Source organism: Vigna unguiculata, chromosome 1 (assembly GCF_004118075.2).
Source record: "Vigna unguiculata cultivar IT97K-499-35 chromosome 1, ASM411807v1, whole genome shotgun sequence".
In the NCBI taxonomy this organism is placed as follows: Eukaryota; Viridiplantae; Streptophyta; class Magnoliopsida; order Fabales; family Fabaceae; genus Vigna; species Vigna unguiculata.
This window is the reverse complement of record NC_040279.1, coordinates 41,569,186-41,583,162: the sequence shown is the minus strand read 5'-3', so window position 1 is coordinate 41,583,162 and position 13,977 is coordinate 41,569,186. Positions and strand designations below refer to the sequence as shown.

The following is a 13,977-nucleotide window of genomic DNA, read 5'->3' as shown; positions in this document are numbered from 1 at the left end:
CACACCAACGCATTTCTTATCTACAATTTACTTGTTTCGTCGTTTCTCGATCAAATTTGATGTTACTTGTTTTCCGAGCTTCCAAATTCAAACATGAAATAGGTTAAAATATTCTTGTTCATACATACTTCTTTGTTACAAGCTTGGTTTACCTTGAATTGGTAATTGTTTCAAATTCCTTAAACAAAAGATAACATAAAAACGACAAAACAAAAAAGTTAACAGTAGAGGAACGTTGTCATTGGTGATTGTTAATGCTCTAAATTAATTGGGGATGGAAAATTGGCTAAAAGTGAAATGTCACCGAACCTTCATCGACCACAATATTATCTGTGAGAGGGCCAGTGAGTGTTGGAGGACTCTAATTCTATATCATCGACTTGTTCATTACTTAGGTCTGTGTTTGTGCTTGTGAAGAAGCTGAACCAAACATGCCCTTATACTTGTCGCTTATCACTTCGTAGCGTGTGGTGGGAAATGCAATTTCGCCAATTCTAATTCAACCTCTTTCCTTCGCGCGATTGATTACTATGCCATCTGGTAAAACCTCTCTCTTCATGCTTTTCGTTACTCGTTGCTTACTTCTGCTTGTTCAATTTTGCTATGGATTAGAGCTGCTTAATCGAATTTTAGCAATGGTGTGTTTGGATTCACGATGATACTGAACTTCATGGCAAAACGCATCACGTGCTTTTATTGTATCCTGTTTGTGTAGAATTTTTGACTTGGGTTGATTTTTTTATCTTGTCGGTTTAAGTTTTTTTCTAGTTTTGGCTTTGCACCTTTTTTGGTGGAAAATTATGGTTGGTACAGTACGCTATAGCGTACGCTTGAGATGACAACTTTTACTTCATGGACCCAATTTTTGTCCTTCCGGCTCATATGGAGGAATAATTGTTTTGCTATAATACTGTTACAGAAACGGGGATAATGAGTTCTTACTTCTTAGTTTACGATCAGAGAGTTTTGTGGTCACCATTAATGCCCCCAAATTTCTGCATGATTCCCATGTACCCGCAAACGTAGAGACACCGGAAGAGGGAACAAAAAGATAAGTTCTAAATTGGTGGACTAATGTGACATTATCATGGCAGGTTTGGAGTACAACCTCGATGATCTGTTCCAAGAAGCTAAGAAGCGATGGCTCAAACCTGTCGAAGTGCTTTACATTTTACGGAATCACGACATGTGCGAGCTTACCCACCAGCCCCCTCATCAGCCAGCTGGTAACGTCCGTTTTCTGTTCGTTGAAATGTGTGAAAGAAAAGAAGGACATTTTTTATGACTCTTGTTTGTTATTTGATTGTGTTACTGACTATCGGAAATGTTACCAATTGGCTTTCTTAACAGGCGGATCCCTGTATCTGTTTAATAGAAGAGTCACGCGTTACTTCCGCAAAGATGGTCATAACTGGAGGAAGAAAAGAGACGGAAGAACTGTGGGAGAAGCACATGAACGGCTCAAGGTCTTTGAACATTTTGTACTAGGCTGTCCTTCTATTCTGAGACATTTATTTGTCTTTCTGCAGCTCATGTCAGCCACTACCATCTGCCCACTTTTGGCACGCTTTATGTTTTATAAAATTGCTCCAATTTGGATCAAACTCCTTCCTTTTAGTCTTAGATAAGAACTATACAGAAAAGAATAGAAGATGAATTATATAATGATTGTATCGATCTTACCAACAGCTTGAGTTTTTCATACCAATTGTAATTAGAGCTTCTTCTATACTTCATCACTTAACTTTTTATTTATTGGAGGAAATTGAATAATAAATTGTTAACATTGTTGAGGAAGAAATATTATATCTCACACATGTTGAACAAAATATTATTTGAAAATAATAAAGGATCTTCATTGCAAATTTCATATATCATCTATCTCCTAATCTTTATGAACATGAGCTGTCATATCATTGAGATATAATCGATTTGATGTTTAACAGTTTTTCTGATATTGAGCATTTTTCTCTTTTAAATATAATTCTATCATTTTTTCTATACTGGTGTTTTCATGCCAACATTTCTTTCGTGATAGAATTCTTTGTATTCAAATTCTCAAATGATTGATCTTCGTGATTAGGTTGGAAATGAAGAAATCCTAAACTGCTACTATGCACATGGAGAAGAGAACCGTTCTTTTCAGAGACGGAGCTATTGGATGTTGGAGCTGTGAGTAAATTTTAACTATTAGTTTGAGGCAGACCATACTATGACTACTTCTACTTGATTTTTCTTTTGAGATCCAAATACGTACTCACAAAGCTCATAACAATAGCAACCTTAATTACCACGAATAAATTACCTTGATTGCGATATAAATTAACCTTCAGTGTATATTGCGATGTAAATACTGTTAAGATGGGTCCATTTGTATTCCAATATGTTATAGCAGTACATGTTCATATTTGCTCATATACTATTGTTTCTTGACAGGGAATATGAGCATATTGTTCTGGTGCATTATAGAGACACAAGTAAGGTGAGTATCCAGAACATGATATCAGATAAACATGGTACTTGTGGCTTATTATGAGTGTGAAAAGGTGTGAATCCTTTTAGTGCAAAACATCTCATTGTCCTACACTCCTACCCTGTTTATGAAAATTAAAATGTTATTTTAAGCACATCCTCCCTTTTGGTGTTCATGATAGAGTGAGACTGGCGGCTAGCTAGGTATACATTACTGAGACAAAAAAACAGAGAGGGAAAATAGACAAAGAAACATCAATTCATTCTCATTCCTGTCTACACCCTGGGTGCATACCCCTAAATCACCTAATAACACAGATTGGGCAGCTCATTTAGGAAAAAATAAATTCAGTCATTACAATCCATAATCGTTGGCCTAATAGGGTTTGATGATGGCACGTTGGGCCTGGTCAAGATGTGGGCTGGTGGCCTATCGGTGCAGGTTTGAAACCTAAATTAAATAATTTAGTTTATTTGTTTTTCTTATGAAATTCAACCCTTTGTAGTATATCTTATGAATACTTCATTTTGTATTGCTTTAATACTTTACTTTCTGTAAATGATTTACATGGTAGTCCTTGAGTTGTTTATATTTCTCCCATATGTTTAATTCTCTCTCTCTCTCTCTCTCTCATTTTTCAGTTTTAAAACTCTACAATAAACAAACATGATATGATTCCAATGAGAATTGAACTAAATTTGGGAAATTAACAGTTAGGGATTGGAATCAATTGAAAATTGGGAATTGAAAACAAAACAAAGTAGAAATGGAAAAGGAACGTGCCAAAAACAAGGTTTGATAAGTTAAAGATGATCATACAAATTAGTGAATTCATAATAAGATAACAAGTTGTATGGAAGAACCTAGCAAAGAGATATTCTCACTGCTTTGTCAAAAGCCATTTCTATCTTATTTTCTGAATTCCAAAATATTTAAATAAAAATTTAGTTTTAGGGTTTGTGTTGTTTTTAAGTACATAAAAGAAAAATAAAATCCCTATATCACAAGCAAAACTAATTTGCCCTAGTGCTTTAGTGAAGTCTCTTCAAAGTGTTGAGCCTTGCTGGCCCTCCAATAGATGAACCACCTTATTCTGCAATGCCTCTTAGGCTTTTCTAAGCATTCCTCCAGTCATGGATCCACCTAAGTTTTGAATTGAGTCCCGGTCTTGATCCTTTTCGTCATGGCATTGGCCTTTGGTGTCCACGTCAAAACATGTGTATTTCCAAAACAAATTATGCTCATCTATAACTCCAAACAAGTACATCAGAGAGCTGAAATTGTGATGAATTAGCTTAAGTTTGTTTACATCCACCTTTTTGAATGTATTGTTACTTTCTGGAGCTAAGTACTTTATTTTCAGATTGTGTATGACCTCAAATGGAGATATATTCAAATCTCATTTAAATCATCATTTTTGTTGATTCTCTGAATTGCAATTATCTAGTCACGTTCAGCATTTTGAAGTAGTAGATTGTTTCATTGTAATGCTGTTAGCAATGAGAGAGCACTATCTTTGGGATCAAAAAAGGTTTCAAAGGTGTATTCCATGAGGAATAAACTGTACAAACGGCTAGAAGGTCAACTTAAGGTGTTACAAAAGCAGTTAGGAGGTTAGTCAAATAGGGGAAACGGTAATGGAAAGGGAGGCACTGTGGAAACATAACAGAAACTGATATATCCTCAGTTTAAAGAGCCATTTTTTTCCTTGCAAGTGGAATTCTCCTCTTGTATCTCACTCTTGAGATAACAGTTTCACACTTCCTTTCACATCTGCTATTATCTATTCTATTTTTTTATTTTGTTCGTCGCCTGGGAATTGTATCAGTAAAAGGTTGAGTTTGGCATTAAGGTTTGCACTCACATTTTGCAGGGGAAATCCAATTCTGAACCTTTCACACAATTTTCATCGAGTTCCTCTCGTGTTTTTAGTCAGAGTCAAAGCTTGTATACAGATCACAACCCAGGGACATCATCCATGTTTGGTGATTCATGTGAACCTAATCAAAAATTTCCTAGTCCTGGGTCTTTAGAAGTTACATCTGAAGCACAAGCCTTGCGCCAATTGGAAGAAGAGCTGAATATAAATGAGGACAGCTTCAATGAAAGGGTGATTTATAAAGATAAGTCTACTTTGTCTGGACCAAATGATCAAGGGCATCTTTTTGTTAGATATAATGGAAGACAAGGTAATTTAGACAAACTTGAGCCGTTAAAAATTACTGTTTTTTCTTTTATTGGAGGAAGTGGATAAAATCGATATATGTTTGAAGTAACTGAAGGATTTGAGTTATTATCCCTATTTTATGCTCTTACCTTGTATTGAGTTTTGGTTTGCCCAGTAATAGATGTTTGTCTTCTACCTGTGCAACATGTTCCAGTGGCTTCTTCCAGTCTCAACGTGTGACTGTTGGGTTAAATATGTAACATACATTCTTATTTTTAAGTTGCCCAACTTACCCTTCTTTATCATATATTTTCATTGGCTGAAACCAAAGTCCTCAATTGTTATATGTTGGTTGTTTCAAAATCTTAAAAAAGTGTATGACCACTATTATGAATAAGGAAACCAGAAATAAAAGAAGTTTGAATCAACGGCATCACGATTAGGTTTGTTGTATCTCAAATCACTCTAGGAGGAATTAAAGGGATATTCATATTATGTTAACCAAGCTGAACATTTTTCAAATCTTTAACGAAATAAACTCTATATATTGCATGTTATGTAAATCTTGTTATCCTCTTTTGTGCTTGAAAAATTAAATTAAAGAAGTGTTCTGATTTTAAGATATTGATTATTGAAATTTGCTAAATATGTACAAGCCTTTATGAATCTGTATTATTCACCAAGTTGGGTTACAACACGTGTACTCATCATGTATAAACAAAAAAAAAATGACGTTATCTCAAAGATAAACTACATATCTGATCTTATGTAAAATATGAACTACATGTGATTGCAATCAACTCTCCCTCCTCAAGCATAAGCATAGATGTCTTGTCACAAATGTTAGTTATCCCCGGACCCTGCAAGGATTTAGTAGATATGTCTACAAATTGTTCAATAGAATACACAAATTTAGTCTTGTTGATGTCAAAGAAGATATTCTCTGTAATGAAAGGACGACCAACCTCTATATATTTAGTCCTTTTTGTTTTTTTTTTTTTCATTGGCAAATGTTAGTTCTTAGTTGTTGTTAATGGGGGAAGTTGAACCCATAACCTCTCCCACCCTCCCTTCTAAACCCACTAAACCAATCTTGTTTCTCCAAATTGTTAGTCCTTTTTATGAAGATCAAATTTGAGAAAAAGTATAAAGTTGATTGGTTATCACAAGCAAGTTCCATAGGACCTATCTCACAAGCAAACCCTTTAGCCATAAAAGTTTGCAAGTCGTATCAGTCATAACATATGATATGCTGTTTCAATACATGGTATTTTTTACTTTTCCTTGAGATCAAGTTACCTACAATTAAAGGATAAACTATATATCTAGTCTTCTCTCATAAAAGAGACACTACATACATGTCTGATTACAATCAACAAAGATTTTTGTTAATTAGTTATTCCCCCACTCAAACATTGTGCTTTTTCAAAACTTTCAAATTCAGCTTTAGATCAGATTCAATTTATTTCACAAAGTCCATATAGTTTTCTTTTTTTGGTACTCCTTATTATAATTAAACAGAAACTGTAAAGTGAGGAAAGCAAAATCTTCTGAACTTAGTGTATTTTCTGCAGATAACAGTTACACATACTGTGATCATGACTTCCCTAATGATTGTCCTGATGGAAATGAAAAAGATATATACTGGGCCGAGATGCTTGAAGCATGCAAGCCCTTACCTGTGACCAATTTACCAGATCAATATGGATATGAGGCTTTTGAAAATGTAAGTATTCCTAATACACACTTCACGATGTTAAGAGTTTATAATCGATGTCTGCTGAAGTTTCCAAATAACATGTATTTTTGTATCTCTTGAAACAATTGTATCGTTTGAAACTGTCACTTAAATGATATTTATTTGCGTTCATTTCTCGTTTGCCACTTACAAAGAAATAAAATCTCTATTCTTAAAACAGGAAGAGTCATTATTTTCTTTAGGAAGGGAAATGATTGCCAACATGGAAAACAATCAGTGGCCAAACTCCAACTGTAATTATGTTGAGAACTGTATGACTCATTTCAACCTAAAATTACTTGGTCATTTCCCTTTTTCTTTCATATAATGAAATTTCCTCCATCTCTTTGAGGTCCCTTATCTCCAGCTGTTTTTCCACCTCCTCAAGGCGACATTGGAGTCAAATTTCCTCTATGTTCTCGGGTAGAAAATCCAGTAACTACCTCTGACTACTGTGAAAATTTTTTTGACCAAACAAAAATTCAAGAACCCCTGGGTGTAGATTCAAGCTTGACTTTTGAACAGAAACAGAAATTTACAATTAGGGCAGTCTCCCCAGAATACTGCTATGCCAATGAAACTACAAAGGTTCGTGTCTTTTAATTTCAATATTTATTATGTCCCATGCGATGATATATGACTTGGTGAATGTTATGTATTGAATGATGGATCGTTATGATTTTTGGTGCTTACTAAGCTTTACCTACATTCCTAAAGACTTCTAAATCAATACACTGCATTTTTGGTATCATCGTGTAATTATATATCTAATAATTAGGAAGTTGTCATACAAACTCTTAGATTTTGATAGCTATACTTAACCATTTGAGACATATACTTTGTCTTTACTATCTTTCCTGTTGAACTGTTATTATTTTTCGTATAATATGATACAGATACTATTGTTGTTGTCTGCATTTGAATCCTAAACTCTCAAGTTATATGTATAGGTTATCATTATTGGATCGTTTCTCTATCATCACTCGGATTCTACTTGGGCCTGTTTGTTTGATGATGTTGAAGTTCCTGCTGAGATTATTCAGGATGGCGTAATCAGTTGTGAAGCTCCATCCAATCTTCTTGGAAAGGTTAAGTTGTGCATTACTTCCGGAAATAGGGTGCCTTGCAGTGAAGTGAGTGAGTTTGAGTTTCGAAATAGGACTACTAGTTGCACTCGCTGTAATTCATTGGAAACAGAAGATGGTAGAAGTCCGGAAGATCTGCTATTACTTGTTCGATTTGCGGAGATGCTCCACTCTGCTTCATCTAAAAAGGATGACAGCACAGAATCTGGAAGTAACCTTTCAACAGAACAGAAAGATGGTGATGATTCATGGAGCCATATGATTGACACTCTTCTAGTTGGCACTGGAAAATCATCTGATACTGTTAACTGGCTTCTAGAAGAGCTGCTGAAGGATAAGCTGCAGCTCTGGCTCTCTAACCGATCCCATGAAAGAGATGAAGGGACAGACTGTTCTTTGTCCAAGAAAGAGCAGGGAATTATACACATGGTTTCTGGGTTGGGTTTTGAGTGGGCCCTGAACCCCATTCTCAGTTGCGGTGTGAATATAAATTTCCGTGACATCAATGGATGGACCGCCCTTCATTGGGCTGCAAAGTTTGGGAGGTAATAGAAAACTGATTTGTTGATATTAATATGCAGTTTTGTTTATATTAATATGCAGTAGTGTTATCAACTTTTTTTTTCAAAACCTCAAATAAAATATAGTTGATAAAATCTGTTTAGAAACCTGTACTTCATCCTTGGGAAAAGGGAATGTAGATACAAAGAAAGAGATCATGGGAAATAAAACCTGTGTGTAATACCTAGCCTGTAACTGACGCGTTAGAAATTGATGACTGCATTTAAGATGTGATAACCTCGTGTAACAGGATTTTTCAATCATTCTTGAACATGCATACTAAGCCTTAATCAAAGCAAAAATGTTTAATTTTTTTTTTTATTTCAACAAAGAAGCCTTTTCCCACACTATCTTTCTAGTATCAGCTACATTAATTAAATTATCAAATTGTGCTAGACCAGTAACCGATTTTTCAGAAATGTCCTTTTGGATCAGTGTTTTTAAAAGGTATCTGTTAGAGCTTTATTTTCTCTTTCCCTGTCTCTATGGATCAGACTGACCTCCATATAATTAATTCATCTTACCTGGTAACCTGGGTCTCCAATGGTCTTCTACACTATTCAAACCATCATAGGGCAAACCCTTTTACCGATTATCATATTAAACCCTTGATTTTAGAAGCTTTTGTAAATTATCTGTTCAATTCTAAGTGTTCTGGATATTGTGTCACAAATATTTCATTCCATGATAGGGAAAAAATGGTTGCTTCACTTATAGCTTCTGGTGCATCTGCTGGAGCGGTGACAGATCCAAGTTCACAAAATCCAAGCGGTGAAACTGCTGCATCTGTTGCAGCCTCCCATGGCCATAAGGGACTGGCAGGTTATCTTTCTGAGGTACAGCTAACGAGCCACTTATCATCCCTGACTTTGACAGCGAGTAAGCTTTCTGAAGGATCTTCTGAGCTCGAAGCCGAGTTAACTGTCCGCAGTGTCTCTAAAGAAAATATTGTGGCCGGTGAGGAGGATGTTTCACTAAAAGCTTCCTTGGATGCTGTCAGAAATGCATCTCAGGCAGCTGCACGGATACAAGATGCTTTTCGTGCATATTCTTTTAGAAAACGGAAAGAAAGAGAAGAAGCTATGGCTGCTGCTGCTGCGGCATGTCTAGATGGATACTGTATTGATCCTGCAGGTTGCAATGATGATAACATTTCAGTGCTTTCTGCCATGTCAAAACTTAATTCCCGGAGCTCGGGTGATTACAATTTAGCTGCCTTGTCGATTCAGAAGAGATATCGAGGTTGGAAAGGTCGCAAAGAATTCTTAGCATTGCGCCAGAAAGTAGTTAAGATACAGGTAACTGTAAATAGTTGTTATTACAGTTTTACCATTCTAATTCCAAGAACTCTGCATTTACGTAGATATTGGCCCTGTAGAAATACAGATACTTCATAAAGTGAATAAATTTGTTCATAAATTGGCGAGGATGAAAGCTGTAACCTGACATGTACATGCATACATCAAGAACTTGCTATTAACCTTGGCTTTTCTATATTTATTTGGGCAGGCCATTGTGAGGGGTTACCAGGCTCGGAAGCAATACAAGATAATATTATGGGCAGTTGGAATCCTGAATAAGGTTGTGCTACGATGGAGGAGAAAACGCGTTGGTATAACTAGTGTCCGCCAAGAAATGGATTCAAATGAAGGAGAAAGTGATGATGAAGATTTTCTGAACGTCTTCCGAAAAGAGAAAGTAAATGGAACAATTGAGACGGCTTTGAAGCGGGTGCTTTCCATGGTCCGTCATGACGATGCTCGCCACCAATACAGGCGCTTGCTTTCGTTGTATCGTCAAGCCAAGGTAATTAATTAGTGGGATGCTAACACTTCTCAAAATTATTAGGACTTAATTAAACATGCTAAGCTACCATTTAACAATGTTTTTTATGTGCAATGCATGACTTGTTGATTCTTTTACAGACTAAACGTGAGAGTACAAGTGATGAAGCACCGTCATCAACTTCGGAAGAGGATCCTCTGAATATGGAAGAGGATGATTGGGATCTGTTATGGCAAAAATTATGTGCTTAGGAAGTTTTATGTCTCTTTGGGATAAATTTCTGGCTTTCTGTGTACTTGGATGTGTAGGTATAAAAGCTTGATTGAGGTTTTAGTTTGTAAAACAGTATAGGTTGTATAGTGTGATAAAAGCGGTGGGCACTCTTTTCATGTACAAAGTTGCCTTCACTGATTTGGGGTAGTAAAGGGTTTCAATTTATGATTTATTGTTTTTCTTTTCATCAGTAAAACTAGACAGAAACCATAACGAGATAAACAAATGTGTTATATTTCTGATTTTAAATGATTTAGTATAATTTTCCATTTTTGACGTGGATTTCGGATTGTATATCAATTTCACGAGTCGCATTTCGGATTTATGTATTATGAAAAAAAAAAAAATAGATACCCAGTGGTGATAATAATAAAGTTTTCAATGCATGCAAGACGTAACTAGTAGCAGATACTAATAAAAATGTTTTTACTTCACTAATTTACTTAACTATGCTTCCCTAAATCATTACATAAGAAGAGCTAATAGATATATAATTTGTCGTTACAGTTTTCATATTCATAATAGAATATGTTGTAGGAAATAATAGAAAAATTAAATCAAATCAAATGGAGTAAAATTTATATTTATATAAAACTTAATCTCTAATCTTTTAGTTCCACTTTTAGATACATAAAGCGTCAAATACTAAGAATGAACAATTTTAAACCAAGTAGTGTAATCTAGAGTCAACACAACAGAAGAATCGCACTTATTATGTGGTGAGGCTAAGTGTAGACAAGACACGTTTGGCATGAAAAGTTAAACAAAACCATAAGGCCACGTCTCTTGTCTTTTTCATTCAATTCAATAATACATTCACTTTGCAGTGACGGTGGATGATAGATAACTCACAACCCACAAACCCACAACAATTATTTGTCTCCCGTTACCATGGAACAAGATCGAAGGCTTCAGCTCATCGACAACGCAATTCAGAAGCTTATACACGACACCAACACCAACACCAACAAAGTCCAAGAATCTCACCATAACAACGATGCTCAATACCAAAACGCTCTTTCCCACCTTCTCTCTGTTTCTCAGGTTTGCAACTCATGCCTATGCAAAACTAGTTTCAAATCTTATCCTTGGATATGGTGTTTATTGATAATCATATAGTTTGTCAATCTTGCTTGAAATTTTATCTTAATATTAATGGTATGTATTCAATATTTTAAATTATTGAGATTGGTAACACTCAAATGCTGAATCTTTTGGCAGTCGAACATTTTGAAAGGAGAAGAGATACCTGAGCAATATGAAGGTAGTAGATCTTCTGATACGGTGGGTTCTGTAATTGAGGCGAAAGAAGGAGAAGATGAGGGTGGAGGAAGTGAAAATGATGAGATAATGAAAGAGCTGAAGAAGGTGAAGAAGCAGAACTTTGTAACTCATTGCCTTCTTTCAGTGATGATAGTCCTCACTGTGGTTTGGCAGGTATCTGAAGTCTCTCTTATTTTGCAACTCAAAGATGGATTAAGTCACCCTTTTAGATCCTTCGGAAATATACTCAAAGGTATGGTGAAAGTCCCTGACGTGAAAGGCCAGGATGCTGATGACAGAGAAGAACTTCTTGAATCTTCATCATCCCTTCCCTCCATGGTGATTCCAGATATGTCTCATAATATCGGAAACTAGTCAAACTTCTCATTCCCTTCTAATGTAAATTCCCTCTTCTTGTACCATTTGCAAGTACAATATATCCATGCATACATTTAGACGAGATCTTGATCAGATTCTTCACATGGTAATAAAAAATAAAAAAAATCCTTCAAAGTCAAAATGGGTTTGTATCTTTATTTTACTTAGCGTTGTTTATTATTCTGTGTTGGAAGGGCCAGGGAAAGAACCTCTGGGGTCACAATACTAGAAAAGACCTTCTATAGGGAGAGACAAACTCACTTAGCTGATTATTAGTTAAAAAATAAATTAAGTCGCTAATTTTAAGTATGAAAAACTAATTTCAATTTTATTTATTTTCTTTTAAAAATGCTTCTGCAGTAGTTTGTTAAAGAAGACTCTTACGAAATTCATAAATTTTTGAAAACGTGATAAACCTCGATGGCTTCAAAACTCCTCGTGAGTTTTGTCTTCACTGTCTACTCAAATACGGTAAACATTAACCACTGAGCAATGCTTTCTGACACCAAATTTAACACACAACACTAACACCTGCGCCTGCAACATTTACGTTACTCCTCTTTTTTAGGTCAGGTAGTAGTGAAGGAAAATGTTGAAGGATTCGATCGATGGTTCGAAACGAATTGGCTCCTCATTCATCTTTGAATGAAAATTGAACTATAGCAAACAACTCATCACGATGGCAGGGAAACAAACATTTAAATTAGGTGATAAAATCAAACATATAACAAAATACAAGACATATGCACAAACAGACTTTTAGAGGTAAACTTTATAAGAAATGTTCGAAGCAAATATATCAAATTTGAGAACCTCCAATTTTCATCAATTTTAACCATTTATCCTTGAAAGCGTTTTGTCCAATCACAACCAAAAAATCCAAACAGGAGAAGCACAATCATGCGTTCAACACGAACCAAAAATAACTCATTCTCGAATGAAAATGTCAGAAACAAAACAGCTGTAGGCAAGAACTAATATGGCCTTTCACGTCGACATACTTGGGGTTATCTCATGCATAGTTCAACCGGAATATGTCATTCAACACATAATAGCTTCCCTGCGGTGTAGGCATCAAATGGAACATCTGTATAACAAAAAGATCAACATGTTTAGTCATCAATTAATAACATAAACGCAGTAATTAGTCGATTAGCAGACAAATCAAAGCAGAAAATAAATAACATCATTGATGATTTGATGTCAAGTTACACCGATGCTTCTACAGCAAATGGCAAATAACCGCATTCTATATCTGAGCAAACAATAATTATTGTAATCATTTCAAATCCTTCTCTTCCTCCTTTACATAATGTCAAACACCTTCATCTATTACCAGAAAACATGTGCCCACATAGACACCACTCCACATGGGTTTCACTATACGAGACAGACACACCTGAAATAATTTTTTTTCTCGGAGGAATTCAAAAGGAACAATTCATGATGAGTGAACAAAAACATCCTACAATCATCAAGTGTTGAGGAACATCGAGTCATATGACTCAATACTCCAAGCTTCTAGAACGAGTGAACTTCAATCACGCATAGACAATGAATAAACAGATATAAACAAAAACTTATTATCCGATGAAAACCTAGTTGATTGTGGAATAAAGTAGAATAGATTAGATCGATTAGAAAACCCTAAAAAATAGATTAGTGGAAGAAGTAAGAGAAGAGAGGGGAGCATTGCGTACCTGGCTGAACTTGAGGGCATGCTGTTCGCCGGCAAGCTGGAGGTTGCCGCTGACGAAGACGAGCATGCCGCCGTTACCTCCGGAGGGCTGGCAATCGACGGTGGTGATGGAGTGTTGGCACTGGTGGAAGGGAAGGGAAGTGAGCTTGGCGACGATGTTCTGAGCGCCCTGGATCTTCTGGCCTTCGAAAGAAAGCATGGAACCTTCCTGATACAGATTCGCCAGATTGTTGCGGTTCGAATCGAAGGTTGAATAGTAATGTTCCACGAATGCCTTTGCCAATGCGTCTGGATCCATTTCCTTCTCTCTTCGTTCTTCTCTCTTCTTCTTCTGCTTCACTCTCACGCACACACTCACTCTCGCTCTTTCCTAATTTTTTCTACTAACACACAACACTCACAATAATACCATCCTAAACTCTTTCTTTCGTATTTAATATTTAACTCCACTGGACTGGACTGGACTCCTTTCCGGGTTCAACTCCTGACCCGCAAGTCCAAACTTAAATTCCTATATCATTGTCCTAATTTCATTTTTTTAATGACATTTTCTTT

General features: G+C 35.9%; 3 protein-coding genes across 5 annotated transcripts; 2 read left to right on the top strand and 1 right to left on the bottom strand.

The window, feature by feature from the left end:
* The first annotated feature begins 239 nt into the window (after window positions 1–239).
* Window positions 240–10,331, top strand: LOC114174897 (calmodulin-binding transcription activator 4-like). 2 transcript variants are annotated; one of them, XM_028059663.1, is made up of 13 exons: window positions 240–540; window positions 1,095–1,226; window positions 1,351–1,466; window positions 2,084–2,172; window positions 2,437–2,482; window positions 4,347–4,662; window positions 6,215–6,366; window positions 6,560–6,650; window positions 6,731–6,966; window positions 7,329–8,008; window positions 8,716–9,322; window positions 9,534–9,830; window positions 9,950–10,331. In XM_028059663.1, exons 1-13 carry the CDS (start codon window positions 531–533, stop codon window positions 10,058–10,060), a joined length of 2,883 nt encoding a protein of 960 aa, XP_027915464.1. In that variant the 5' UTR covers window positions 240–530; the 3' UTR covers window positions 10,061–10,331. The 2 variants fall into 2 exon arrangements, with proteins under 2 accessions (XP_027915464.1, XP_027915532.1); XM_028059731.1 differs by having other exon boundaries at window positions 242–540; window positions 6,746–6,966.
* A 543-nt stretch (window positions 10,332–10,874) lies between these two features.
* On the top strand, window positions 10,875–11,865 carry LOC114163442. Of its 2 annotated transcripts, XM_028047756.1 has the most exons (3): window positions 10,875–11,126; window positions 11,304–11,450; window positions 11,520–11,865. In XM_028047756.1, exons 1-3 carry the CDS (start codon window positions 10,974–10,976, stop codon window positions 11,718–11,720), a joined length of 501 nt encoding a protein of 166 aa, XP_027903557.1. In that variant the 5' UTR covers window positions 10,875–10,973; the 3' UTR covers window positions 11,721–11,865. The 2 variants fall into 2 exon arrangements, with proteins under 2 accessions (XP_027903557.1, XP_027903553.1); XM_028047752.1 differs by having other exon boundaries at window positions 10,877–11,126; window positions 11,304–11,865.
* A 629-nt stretch (window positions 11,866–12,494) lies between these two features.
* LOC114163453 (nuclear transport factor 2B-like) lies at window positions 12,495–13,840 on the bottom strand. The gene is made up of 2 exons (XM_028047767.1): window positions 13,424–13,840; window positions 12,495–12,810 (listed from the first exon to the last, which is right to left on the bottom strand). The coding sequence occupies exons 1-2, from the start codon at window positions 13,718–13,720 to the stop codon at window positions 12,736–12,738; spliced, it is 372 nt and encodes a 123-aa protein (XP_027903568.1). The 5' UTR covers window positions 13,721–13,840; the 3' UTR covers window positions 12,495–12,735.
* Between the last annotated feature and the right edge of the window lie 137 nt (window positions 13,841–13,977).